General features: G+C 43.4%; 1 protein-coding gene across 4 annotated transcripts in view; it reads left to right on the top strand.

Moving 5' to 3' along the window:
* STK24 (serine/threonine kinase 24) overlaps positions 1-14,728 on the top strand; it is a 134,594-nt gene that overhangs the window by 69,478 nt on the left and 50,388 nt on the right. For all 4 annotated transcript variants that reach the window (XR_006277791.1, XM_043504707.1, XM_038375063.2 and 1 more), the window contains one exon: positions 9,198-9,254. Coding sequence is in view for 3 of the 4 variants with exons in the window: in XM_043504707.1 (XP_043360642.1) it covers positions 9,198-9,254 (57 nt within the window). In the remaining variant the exon portion in view is untranslated. The remainder of the gene's footprint in view (positions 1-9,197; positions 9,255-14,728) is intronic.

The following is a 14,728-nucleotide window of genomic DNA, read 5'->3' as shown; positions in this document are numbered from 1 at the left end:
GTGCATGCCAATAATTCCCAGTGGCTATGGTCAGCTCCATGGGACAGAGTTACAGTTGTGTGGACATATACCTTAACTCTTCATTTCTTGAAGAGTTTTCAGAAGTTTTTATGCTTAACTTGACATACGTCTTTGAGTCGTGTCCTTATGGGTGCTCCACTGTAAGTATGCTTGAGTACCTGCACTGCTGATCAGAGAACTTTGGTAGCAGTGTCCATTAGGCCAACACATGCACTGTCTCTCCTTGTGCCGTGCCATGAGGCAGTGCCCACTGGCTAACTCCCCTCAGATCCTTCTCAACTGCCCCTGGCTAGAGGCAAAGCTATTAGCAATCCCTTCATGACCATTACCTTCTTTTATTTTTCTATAGTTAGTCTCCCCATTCTTAGTTGTACCTTCTGCTGCTGCTTTCTTCCTGAATAATCCAACAACAAAAAGAGTTTATTCCCCCTTCCCCTAATAGGGTATGCCCAGTTCACAGGGCTTCAAGAAGTACCTCTCTTGCAAAGAGGTCATCCCTGCAGCAGACAAGCACTCCGAGTGCATACACTACCTCAGGGAAGGCCACATTCCACAGTAGTGTAGTCTTTGCCAGCAGCTCAGACCCGGTCTCAAAAGGACAGGGAGTTGAGACAGAAGATTATCTTCATGGAGGCAGCCCTCCACCCCTTCTCGGACCCATGCTGAGAGTAACCTGGCAGAAGTGAGTCTTTTCCACAGCTCTCATCATCCAGGGATTGAGAGTCAAAGAAATCAGTTGCTGACCCCTCTCACAAGTCATTAAAAAAGAGAGCAGGAAGTTTCCACAGTGAGCCCTGAGCCAGCCGTAATGATTTCCGGCATGCTCGGTATCCTTGGTACTGTTGGAACCAAGACAGTCCCAATCTGGTACCCCTGGCTCATAAAGATCTGGATTGGCAGGTGCCGTTGACATGCCTAAGGAACCAATGGGCACAGGCATTGAGTCAGCAGCATCAGAGGACAAAGACAGGAGGCAGCGCTCCACTAAGAAGATGCTGCCAATACGCGCTGTACCATCAGCACAGTCACCGATCCCCATACAGCACTGGAGTAGTGGGTGCGGGCAAGATCTCCAACCCCCTTGGTACTGCCAGTGGCACTGAGTCAATTGGTACCATTGGAATTCCAGCACTTGAGAGACATCCACGTATCTGACGTACTGGAGTCTCCTCTTCTTGGTACTGGGATCTCGACATAGAGTCTTCCCTTAGCACTGGCGTCTTCTCCACTGTGCTGCCACGCACCCCTACTCTCTAGTACAGACTCAGACAGTGTACCAGAGGAGGTTGTTTCATTAGTCCTCTTATGATCCCTATGGTGCCCATTACCAAGAGGGCCCCACAGAATACCTCCAGACAGCCCCACCACCAGCATGGTATGGCCAACTGTAGGCACCACCATCCAGTGGCCATACTGGGATCCCTGCATAGCACACCCACACCTCTTGGGCTTCTAGCCTCACCTATGAACCCCCGAGATGCTCCCCCTCTGACATGGCATCTAGAGCCTCGGAACTTCCAGAAGAGATCGTGGAGGAACAGGAGGGTGGCACTGAAGAAGAGGTGCCAAGGACCAACATATCCTCCTCCTCCTCCCCAGACAAGGCTGTCATGCCTCTCCCACCGTCCTTGACCGATGATGTCCAGCTTTTCCAGGAGCTGGCAAAGAGAGTTGCAGATACACTACAGATACTATTAGAAGTCAGTGACTCCCATCAGAAGCTTCTTGACATACTACACACCTCATCCTCTAAAATAGCCCTCCCTATTAATGAGGCTCTCCTGGACCCCACAAAAACTATATGGCAGACCCCAACATTGGTGGCACATACTTCCAAAAGGTCTGATTAAAAAATATTATGTCCCAGCTAGGGAGATGGAATTCCTCTTCTCCCGCCCTCCACCCAACTCCATCGTGATGGATGCTGTGAACTCTCATGGCCGTCAACACAAAATGAGATCCATTCCCCCCGACAGGGATTGGAAGTGTTTAAACCTCTTCAGAAGGAAAGCCTATTCCTTGGCCATGCTGCAGTTTCAAATTGACAATTACCAAGCCCTGATGGCGAAACATGACTGTTAGCTATTCAAAACTTAATCAGGTGCTTGAGTCACACCACAACCAATTCAAAGCCATTATCCAGAAGGGAAAACTAGTGGCAAAGACAGTGCTACAGTCTGTCTGACACAGTCGACACAGTGTCCCGATCCATCTCCACTATGGTGGTGAGGCAGTGTGTGTTGGCTACATCTGTTGGGATTCCCTAAGGAGGTGTAGTCGATCGATGAAGACCTTCCCTTTGAAGGCCCTAAGCTCTTCATGGAGAAGACAGATGCCTCTCCTTGTCTGCTCATTGGGCATCTACATGTCAGGACAAAAGAGGAAATTTAGTCCACAGCACAAACCATGCACCTCCCAATACTCGACTCAATGTTATTACAAGACACAGAGAAAGAAAACTAAGTTCTCTGGGCATAAACCATCTGGCCTGCAGTGTTCCCACCTGTCCACTTCCAATTTTGATGGTTGAGGCGACGATAGGCCACTCCCTCCAACTGCTACAGCTGACCACTGCTTCCTTCCCATTTGGCTACCGTCTGGCAATGTTCCCCAGCATCTGGAAATGCATAACATCAGACTGATGGGTCTTGGAGATTGTTTGCAATGAGTACTCCATCCATTTTACCTCCCTATCCCCTCCACAGCATCCTTCCCCGTCCTTCTTGGGGGACCCTTCTCATGAATTTACTAAGTCAAGAGATAGTCTCCTCCAGTTAGGAACCATAGAACCAGTACCTCAACATCTATGAGGCAAAGGTTATTTCTGAATACCCAAGAGAAAGGTAGGTTAGAGATCCATACTGGACCTCAGAGCACTCAAAATGTTGTCAAAGCTCAAAAATCCAAGATGGTCACTCTAGCAACAATTATTCCAGCATTGGAACAGGGAGACTGTTTTTCAGGCCTTGACCTTTGTCAAGGCTCCTTCCCCACTCTGATCTCTAGGGTACAGATGTGGGGACCTGCATGGAAAAAAACCCTAAGCTTATTTTTACCAGCTTAGGTTAAAACTTCCCCAAGGTACAAACTATTTTACCTTTTGTCCTTGGACTTTATTGCTGCCACCACCAAGCGTCTAACAAATATAACAGGGAAAGAGCCCACTTGGAAATGTCTTCCCCCCAAAATCCCCCCAAGCCCTACACCCCCTTTCCTGGGGAAGGCTTGATAAAAATCCTCACCAATTTGCATAGGTGAACACAGACCCAAACCCTTGGATCTTAAGAACAATGAAAAAGCAATCGGGTTCTTGAAAGAAGAATTTTAATTAAAGAAAAAGTAAAAGAATCACCTCTGTAAAATCAGGATGGTAAATACCTTACAGGATAATCAGATTCAAAACACAGAGAACCCTCTAGGCTAAACCTTAAGTTACAAAAAGACACAAAAACAGGAATATACATTCCATTCAGCACAACTTATTTTATCAGCCATTTAAACAAAACAGCATTTAACGCATATCTAACTAGATTGTGTATTGACTTTTTACAGGAGTTCTGACCTGCATTCCTGCTCTTGTCTCGGCAAAAGCAACACACAGACAGAGAGAACCCTTTGTGTCCCGTCCTCCGCCCCCGTCCAGCTTTCAAAGTATCTTGTCTCCTCATTGGTCATTTTGGTCAGGTGCCAACGAGGTTACCTTAGCTTCTTAACCCTTTACAGGTGAAAGGGTTTTTCCTCTGGCCAGGAGGGATTTAAAGGTGTTTACCCTTCCCTTTATTTTTATGACAACCTTCAAGATGCCTACTTCCATATTTCAGTCCTACCGTCCCACAGACGATTCCTCAGATTACCCTAGGATAAGACCCCATACCACTACAGAGTACTCCTCTTTGGGCTATCATCTGTTCAGAGAATATTCTCCAAGATTCTCTTTAGTACTGGCTGTGCACCTTGTCTCCCAAGGGACTGTTTACCCCTACTGACTGCCTCCTCAGAGCCTGGTCCTTCCAATAGGTTCGCCAAGTCACCAGATCTGCAGTAGACTTAGTCACAGAATTGGGCTTACAGATCAACCCTCCCTCCAGTGCAGCACCTGGAATTCATAGACGTCAACCTCGACTCCTTCCAGGCCAAAGCTCTCCTAAATCAGCTTCTGTACCAGATGATTGGAGGATAGCTAATGTGACACCAATTTTTAAAAAGGGCTCCAGAAGTGATCCCGGCAATTACAGGCCTGTAAGCCTGACTTCAGTACTGGGCAAACTGGTTGAAACTATAATAAAGAACAATATTGTCAGACATATAGATGAACATAATTTGTTGAGGAAGAGTCAACAGGGTTTTAGTAAAGGGAAATTATGCCTCACCAATCCACTAGAATTTTTTGAGGTCAACAAACATGTGGACCAAGGGGATCTAGTGGATATAGTGATTTAGATTTTGAGAAAGTCTTTGACAAGGTCTCTCACCAAAGGCTCTTACGCAAAGTAAGCTGCTATGGGGTAAGAGGGAAGGTTCTCTCATGGATTAGTAACTGGTTAAAAGATAGGAAACAAAGGGTAGGTATAAATCAGTTTTCAGCATGGAGAGAAGTAAATAGTGGTGTCCCCCAGGGGTCTGTCTTGGGACCAGTCCTATTCAGCATATTCATAAATAATCTGGGAAAAGGGATAAACAGTGAAATGGCAAAATTTGCAGATAATACAAAATTACTAAAGATAGTTAAGACCCAGGCAAACTGTGAAGAGTTACAAAAGGATCTCTCAAACGTGGGTGACTGGGCAATAAAATGGCCAATGAAATTTCATGTTGTTAATTGCAAAGTAATGAACGTTAGAAAGCATAATCCCAACTATACTTATAAAATGATGGGGTCTAAATAAGCTTTTACCACTCAAGAAAGAGATCTTGTAGTCATTGTGGATAGTTGTCTGAAAACATCCACTCAATGTGCAGCGGCAGTCAAAAAAGTGAACAGAATGCTGTGAATAATGAAGAAAGGGATAGATAATAGGACAGAAAATATCATATTGCCTCTATATAAATCCATGGTATGCCCATATCTTGAATACTGTGTGCAGATGTGCTCGCCCCATCTCAAAAAAGATATATTGGAATTGGAAAAGGTTCAGAAAAGGCAACAAAAATGACTAGGGGTATGGAATGGCTTCCATATGAGGAGAGATTAATAAGACTGGGACTTTTCAGCTTGGAAAAGAGACGACTAAGGAGAGAGATGACTGAGGTCTATAAAATCATGACTGGTGTAGAGAAAGTAGATAAGGAAGTGTTTACTACCTCTCATAATAAAAGAACTAGGGGTCACCAAATGAAATTAATAGGCAGAAGGTTTAAAACAAATAAAAGGAAGTATTTCTTCACACAACGCACAGTCAACCTGTGGAACGCCTTTCCAGAGGATGTTGTGAAGGCCAAGGCCAAGACCATAACAGGGTTAAAAAAAAGAACTAGATAAATTCATGGTGGATATGTCCATCAATGGCTATTAGCCAGGATGGGCAGGAATGGTGTCCCTAGCCTCTGTTTGCCAGAAGCTGGGAATGAGCAACAGGGGATGGATCACTTGATGATTACCTGTTCTGTTCATTCCCTCTGAATGGAGCATCTGGCACTGGCCACTGTCAGAAGACAGGATACTGGGCTAGATGTTCCTTTGGTCTAACCCAGTAGGGCCATTCTTCTGTTCTTATGTACCTCAACCCAGATTGCTGTCTTTGGCCTCACTCATATAGACAGCACACAAATATGAGCCAGGCGCTGCCTACAACTCTTGGGGCATATGGCAGCGGGCACAGCGGTAATACCACATGTGAAGCTTCAGTTTTGGTTCAGTTCAGTTTACATGCCAAACAGATAGGCTAGACAAATGTCTGTCACTATCCCACCAGGATCAAAAAGTCCTTAGACGTGTGGAAAGACCCAGCAAATGTTTTCAAGGGGATCCCCTTTTCACAAACCTCCCTATCATTGCTTCTAATCACTGACACATCCCTCATAGAATGGGACGTGCAGCTAATTGACTTCAGGACAAAAGGCCAGGTGGTCATCCATGGAGATATCCCTCCACATCATCCTCCTCAAACTAAGGGCGCTCAGGGATGCCTGTGCCCATTTCCTCCCACTGATCAAGGGATCACACACGAGAGTCCTAACGGACAACATAGCATGTATGTACTATGTAAATCGTCAAGGGGGAGGCAGATCACCCCTCCTTCTGTGCTGAGGCAATGAGACTGTGGAACTGTTGTATCTCCCAGGACATCATACTATCGGCCACTTACCTTCCAGGCACTCAAAACTCGATAATGGACAGTCTCAGTGGGAAATTTACACACGACCACAAGTAGGAGATAAACCCAGCGGTACTTCATAACCTATTCAGGCAGGGAGGGACACTGACCACAGACCGTTTGCCACCTGCCTGAGTGAGAAATGTCCACGCTATTGATCCCGATCATGGGACAGCACTCCATGGGCGATTCTCTCCTCCTTCTCTGGGGCAGGGACCTTCTCTATGCCTTTCCTCCATTTCTTCTACTGTCAAAAGTCCTATTAATAATAAAAAGAGAAGGAGCTGATTGCTTCTACTTAGGCCAAGACAGACTTGGTATCCTTACCTCTCACAACTCACGGTGTGCCCACCAGTTTCTCTCCAATCCACTTCTTACCTCCTCTCGAAGAACCAAGGACGCACCCTATATCCCAACCTCTTTGCCTCAAAGCCTGGCTCCTTCATGGTTTGAAAACATGAGTTTCTGCTCAAAGGAGGTACAGGAGGTATTATTACATAGTAGAAAGTCCTCAACATGCTGGACTTACTACATAAATGGTCCAGGTTTCGAAAATGGTGCATCTCCCAACATATCTTGCTGACATCCGTGACTCTTCCAAAGATCCCAGACTATGTACTAACTCTAAAAAAATTCAGTACTGTCTCTTTTCCCTCACGGTCCACCTAGCAGCTATAGCAGCCTTTCACCATCAAGTAGAGGAATACTCAGTGCTGTCACACCCAATCAGTAAACAATTCCTTAGGGGTATAGAAACCTTTTCCCACAACCCTGACATCCTACTCCCATGTGGGACCTAAACCTGGTATTGAAAGGCCTGACTATATCTCCCGTCAAACCTATGGCCGTCTGTTTGCTTACATACCTTTCAATGAAAATGGATTTCCTGACAGCAGTCACTTCAGCTAGGAGATTAGGAGAAATAGCAGCTCTGATGGCACATCCCACCCATCCCCCCAGTATTCTTTTGGGACAAGGTTATACTCTGGCCACAACCAAAATTCATCCCTAAGGTAACCTCCCGTTTCACATGAACCAACTGGTTCACGTTCCAATTTTCTACCTCAAGCCTCACCATGACTACATGGAAGCTATATTGTACACACTAGATGTCAGGAGAGCCCTAGCCTTTTACCTGCATAGGATGAAGGCTTTCAGGAATCCCCTAAACTTTTCCTCTCTATTGCAGAAAGATCTAAGGACTAAGCAGTATAGCCCAGAGACTCTTCAAATAGGTCTCAAACTGCATTAGATGATGTTATCAGATCTTCAGCCTGACCCCACCAGATAGTATTTGCACACAGTCCATGAGGCCGATCTCCTTATCAGTCGGTCGCCTTCTTCTAGAATGTCCCTATCTCAGGAATATGTGGAGCAGCAACATGGATGTCAGTCCACACCTTTGCAGAACGTTATGCAATCACTGGAGACTCTGTCTCCAATGCCATTTTCGGCTCCACAGTATTGTTATCTGTAACCGACCCGACCCCGAATCCCCAGCCCTCTGGTAGGGATACTGCTCAGGAGTCACCTACAGTGGGATACCCATAGGGACGCTACTCAAAGAAGAAGTTACTCACCTTGTGCAGTAACGATGGTTCTTTGAGATGTGTGTTCCTGTGGGTGACCCATAACCCACCCTCTTGCCCTCTGCTTCAGAGTTCTTGTCAATGACTCTGCGGTGGAGAAGGAACTCAAGGGGATTAGGCTGTGCTGGCACTTTTACCGAAGTTCTCCAGTCAGCAGTGCAGGGATGCAAGTGCACCTACAATGGAGCACCCATAGCAGGGGGTTCTCAGACTTTTGTACTGGTGACCCCTTTCACACAGCAAGCCTCTGAATGCGACCCCCACCCATACATTAAAAACACTTTTTAAATATATTTAACACCATTATAAATGCTGGAGGCAAAGCGGGGTTGGGGTGGAGGCTGACAGCTTACGACATCACCCCCCCGGGTAATAACCTTGCAACCCCCTGAGGGGTCCCAACTCCCAGTTTGAGAACCCCTGACCCATAGGGACACACATCTCAAAGAACCATCGTTATTGCACCAGGTGAGTAACTTCTTCTGGGAAGGCACAATATACCACTGGGCATCTTTAATTGGTGTTAACTACTTTTTTGGGGGGGTCAAAGAATATTAGCTACTTCTGCAATGAACTACATTAAGAGCTGTTATAAGAGCAGAGAGGGACAGTACATGACTGTTGGGAAACCATAAGCTGCTTTATCTCAATCCTCTGCAGCATATTTGTATTGTTTCATTTTCATTGTTCACAAGTCCTCTCTTCTGTCCTGTGCCCCCTACTTTTCAGGTTGAGAAACACTGGATTAGACACTTGTAATACTCTTCTTTATATATGCAGTTCAACTAGCTAGGGCTTCCCTACTGCTCCAGATGGTTTTCATTAGCTTGAATTAGAGAGAAATCTTCTCCCTTGAGTGGTATACTGTGGCAATGTTAAGGTGTCTACATCTTCCTCTGATCCATCTGTGTTTGGCTGTTATGGAAACATAATACCTGATTATTTCATGTGGACCACTAGTCTATTCAGATATGGTAGTTCCTATGTTCCTAGAGGATATAGGACAAGACACTGTATGGAAATAAGGATTGTAAAATCTAAGATGGAAAAAAATGAATAAAATGGAATGAAGTCAGTGTATGTTATCATCAAATAAAAAAAATGTGGAGCAGTATTTTTCTGCCATGATAGATTATAGTTTAGTGAAATTCTGTGCCATTACATCTTTACTGTAATAATGCTACAGAATTCATTTTGCAGCAAAATGTGTGAAGCAAATCATGAAAGAAACTAAAGTGTGAAGCTACTAATTTTATCTGTTCTGTTTTTGCAGGATACAAAATTATGGATAATAATGGAATACCTTGGTGGAGGCTCTGCTCTTGATCTAGTAAGTAAACTAGTTACGAACTACATTAATTTAGTAAACTTAGTTAAAATTTCATTAATGTATTTCTTGAATATTTCTGCTGTTTATAAGTCACCTGAAATCCTAGTGTGACATCATTATTGCTATAGCAGTTGTGCTGTCAAACACAGGATTATTGCTTCAGTAGAGAAATAAAACAGCATAACCAGATGCATTAAGAAACAAAAGCCCTGTTTTCATGCAGAAATTCCCAGTAGTTAGAAGAAAATGTTTGTGTTCATATATGAATTAAAATACATTTTCCATGAAATGACCTCGTGCAAAAAGGCTAGGTAACTCTGGATGTTAGTAATGAGATATGAAAACTTTCATACAAAATTCTGACCTTCAGCCAACCCTAGAATATTAATGACTGAAGGTTGTTACTGTCTGCTGGCTCTTCATGGGTACTCGTACATTTGTTTCTTAGTGTACACATTTTTTAAAAAACAAAGCACCCTGTTTGTAGTCTCATTGAATGGACCTAGTGATGTAATTTCCCTCTTCCCTTGCAGGGTTGGTAGGTATGTCCTTTGAAACAATCTTGCATTGTGGGTGTTAGATGTGTATATTTTCTGTGATTAAATACAATAGAACCTTGCTATAAAACACTTCACAGAACGACACGCTTTTTATCTAGTCCATTCAAAAATTGGTTCTCCCTGCAGCAAAGAATCACAACTGGCTTTTGTAAAGGGAAATCATGGTTCAGCAATCTATTAGAATTCCTTAATGATGCCTTAATGAGCTGGATGATGGGATGGATTGCACCCTTAGCAAGTTCGTGGATGACACTAAGCTGGGGGCAAAGGTAGATATGCTGGAGGGTAGGGATAGAGTCCAGAGTGACCTAGACAAATTGGAGGATTGAGCTAAAAGAAATCTGATGAGGTTCAACCAGGACAAGTGCAAAGTCCTGCACTTGGGACGGAAGAATCCCATGCACTCCTACAGGCTGGGGACCGACTGGCTAAGTGGCAGTTCTGCAGAAAAGGACCTGGGGATTATAGTGGATGAGAAGATGGATATGAATCAACAGTGTGCCCTTGTTGCCAAGAAGGCTAATGGCATATCGGGCTGCATTAGTAGGAACATTGCCAGCAGATCGAGGGATGTGATTATCCCATCTTTTCGGCACTGGGGAGGCCACATATGGAGTATTGTGCCCAGTTTTCGGGCCCCCCACTACAGAAAGGATGTGGACAAATTGGAGAGAGTCCAGTGGAAGGCAACAAAAATGATTAGGGGCTGGGGCACATGACTTACAAGGAGAGGCTGAGGGAACTGGGCTTATTTAGTCTGCAGAAGAGAAGAGTGAGAGGGGATTTGATAGCAGCTTTCAACTACCTGAAGTGGGAGGTTCCAAAGCGAATGGAGTTTGGCTGTTCTCAGAACAAGGAGCAATGGTCTCAGGTTGCTGAATATTAGGAAACACTATTTCACTAGGAGGGTGGTGAAGCACTGTAATGGGTTGCCCAGGGAGGTGATGGAGATTTTTAAGGCCCATCTTGACAAAGCCCTGGCTGAGATGATTTAGTTGGTGTTGGTCCTGTTTTGAGCAGGGGATTGGACTAGATGACCTCCTGAGGTCTATTCCGACCCTAATCATCTATGATTCCTTGACGTGGTCAACAAACATGTGGACAAGGGTGATCCAGTGGATATAGTGTACTTGGACTTTCAGAAAGCCTTTGACAAGGTCCCTCACCAAAGGCTCTTAAGCAAAGTAGGCAGTCATGGAGTAAGAGGAAAGGTTCTCTCATGGATAAGTAACTGTTTAAAAGATAGGAAACAGGGTAGGAATAAATGGTCAGTTTTCACAGCAGAGAGAGGTAAATAGCTTGGTCCTCCAGGGATCTGTACTGGGACCAGTGCTGTTCATAAAAATCTGGAAAAGGGGTTAAACAGTGAGGTGGTAAAGTTTGCAGACAATACTCAATTACTCAAGAACATAAGAACAACCATATTGGGTCAGACCAAAGGTCCATCTAGCCCAGTATCCTGTCTTCCAACAGTGGACAATGCCAGGTACCCCAGAGGGAATGAACAAAACAGTGTTTTCATCATCAAGTGATCCATGCCCTGTTGCCCATTCCCAGCTTCTGGCAAACAGAGGCTAGGGACACCATCTGTGCCCATTCTCGCTAATAGACATTGATGGTCCTTTCCTCCATAAAAGTTAAGTCCAAAGCTGACTGAAGAGTTACAAAGGGATCTCCCAAAACTGGCCGACTGGGCAACAAAGTAGCAGATGAAATTCAATATTGATAAATGTCAAATAATGCACATTGGAAACCCTAATCCCAACTATAAAGGCAAAATGATAGTGTCTAAATTAGCTGTTATTACTTAAGACAGATCTTGGAGTCATTGTGGATGGTTCTCTGAAAACATCTGTTCACTGTGCAGTGGCAGTCAAAAAAGCTAACCATGTTAGGAACAATTAGTAAAGGGATAGATCATAAGACAAACAATATCATAATGCCTCTATTTCAATGCAAGGTATGCCCACATCTTGAATACTGCATTCAGATCTGATCTCCCTATCTCAAAAAAAAAAAAAGATATATTGGAATTGGAAAAGGTATAGAAAAGGGCAGTAAAATGATTAGGAGTATGGAACAGCCTCCATGTGAGGAGAGGTTAAAAAGACTGGGACTGTTCACCTTGGAAAAGAGACGATTAAGGGAGATATGATAGGGGGTCTACAAGACCTTGACTGGTATAGAGAAAGTGAATAAGAAAATGTTATTTACTCCTTCACATAAAACAAGAGCTATGGGTCACGCAATGAAATTAATAGGCAGTGGGTTTAAAACAAACAAAAGGAAGTACTTCTTCAATAAGACACAATCTTTGAAACTTGTTGCCACAGGATGTTGTGAAGGCCAAAACTATAACAAGGTTAAAAAAAGAAGTAGAAGATAAATTCATGGAGGATAGGTCCATCAATAGCTATTAGCCGGGATGGGCAGGGATGCAACACCATGCTCTGAGTGTTCCTAGCCTTTGTTTGCCAGAAGCTGTGGACGACTGGATGGATCACTCGATGATTGCCTGTTCTGTTCATTCCCTTTGAAACACCTGGCGTTGGCCACTGTTGGAAGACAGGATACTGGGCTAAATGGACCATTGGTCTGACCTAGTATGCCCAGTCTTATATTCTAAAATTGTAATATCTGATGCTGTTATGATATCTTGTATTACTCAAATGTAATTATGTAATATAAACTAAAGTACATTTAGTAGTGCATTTAAGGGTATCATAAATAATTAAAAGTAAACTGCAATTGACAAATGAATAATACACATTTTTGACTTTAGCCTTATTTTTATTAGTATTTCAAGTTTCATTAATTCAATACATCTATCTCATTCATGAGTGCAAATTAGTTTTCCATGTCCACTGAAGGTAGGGCAAGAAATAATCAACTTAATCTGCAGCAAGGGAAGTTTAGCTTAGATACTAGAAACAACTTTCTAAGTGTAAGGATAATTAAGTATTGGTATAAGTTGCCAAGCAAGGTTGTAGGTTGGAAGAATACCGGTCAGGGATGGTTTAGGTATCCCCTGCCTCAGCACAGGGGAGGATGGCATAGATGACCTCAAGAGGTCCCCTCTAGCCATATGTTTCTATGAATTCTTTGAACTTAGCAAAATTTTGTTCTAGATATTGACAGACCCTATGGTTGCCAATTTGGCATTTTATTTGAACATTCAGCAGGGAAAGCAAAGCTTTTTGAAAACTGCAGGTTGTTGCATGTTTACTGCTACAAATATAGATATTTTTAAAATGCAGTATAGAAATATTAGAGCTGGTTGGTATCAAGATTCCTTCCCCACTCTGAACTCTAGGGTACAGATATAGGGACCTCCATGAAACCCCCCTAAACTTATTCTTACCAGCTGACGTTAAAAACTTCCCCAAGGTACAAACTTTGCCTTGTCCTTGAACAGTATGCTGCCACCACCAAGTGATTTAAACAAAGTACAGGGAAAGAGACCACTTGAAGATGTCTTCCCCCAAAATATCCCCCCAAGCCCTACAGCTCCTTTCCTGCGGAAGGCTTGATAATAGTATCCTCACCAATTGGTACAGGTGAACACAGACCCAAATCCTTAGATCTTAACAATGAAAAATCAACCAGGTTCTTAAAAGAAGAATTTTAACTAAAGAAAAGGTAAAAGAATCACCTCTGTAAAATCAGGATGGTAAATACTTTACAGGGTAATCAGATTCAAAATATAGGGTTTTGCCTAGAGGGATTCTCTAAGTTACAAAAAGACACAAAAACAGGAATACACATTCCCTCCAGCACAGCGAACTTTACAAGTCATTAAACAAAAGAAAATCTAATGCATTTTCTAGCTAGATTACTTACTAACTTTACAGGAGTTGGAAGGCTTGCATCCTTGATCTGTTCCCAGCAAAGGTATCACACAGACAGACAAAAAGTTTTCCCCTGCTCCAGATTTGAAAGTATCTTGTTCCCTCATTGGTCATTTTGGTTAGGTGCCAGTGAGGTTACCGTAGTTTCTTAACCCTTTACAGGTGAAAGGATTTTGCCTCTGGCCAGGAGGGATTTTATAGCACTGTATACAGAAAGGTGGTAACCCTTCCCTTTATATTATGGCAGTTGGGCAGTCATATTTTGCCACAAAAATTTGTTTTTTTTTTTACTAATTGCAAATAATGTAGATGAAAGCAAAATGTATCAGTGAAAAATTTGAGGGGAGGTTGCATAAGGGAGCAATGGGTAGCTCTTCTTTCATTTACACTTACTATTTGTTGTTTTATATGTGACTTGAAAAAGCCACTGCAAGCATTCTATAAGGTAATACTGTATCTGTAGACCACTGAAAGTGTAAAAAGGGGGAAAAGAATCCCCTCACATACATGGTTTGTGTGTTTTAAGGTTTTTAATTTGTTTTGCAATGAACATATGAAATCATTCCAAATTTCTAATTTCATTTGGGATTTTTTGTTTTTTTTTAAGTGAGGATGTATTTAGGGTTTAAAAATAGTAACCATTTAACTGATGAAAATTCTATCGATTAAATGGGTAACCATTAAGGAGTTCACAAAGGCGGGGAACTAGGCGTGGTGTGTGGGGGAGCACCCCCATGTTTTACATGGGGCTCTGCTGCCTCCGCACACCTGGGTTCTCGGCCCAGGTGTGGGGTCCCGGCTGCCAGGACCCCAGGTGTGGGGCCAGCAGCCAGGACCCCAGGTGTGGGGGGGAAGACGAGTTTTAATCATTAGCTGAAACCAATAAGACTGGGCTCATCAGTTAGCCAGTTAAAAATAGGGATGTAAAAGTTTAAGATGGGAAGTAGACTGACAACCCAAATGCCAAATATCTTCCTGGTCACCATCACCAGACTGTCCTAAATTTTTGTTCCCTCTTCCCTTTCCTTTTCTCACTCTGTTGTATAATAAGGCACCAGGCTGTCTC

Source organism: Dermochelys coriacea, chromosome 1 (assembly GCF_009764565.3).
Source record: "Dermochelys coriacea isolate rDerCor1 chromosome 1, rDerCor1.pri.v4, whole genome shotgun sequence".
NCBI lineage: Eukaryota > Metazoa > Chordata > Testudines > Dermochelyidae > Dermochelys > Dermochelys coriacea.
The sequence above is the reverse complement of the archived record's forward strand: the minus strand, read 5'-3'. Positions and strand labels throughout refer to the sequence as shown.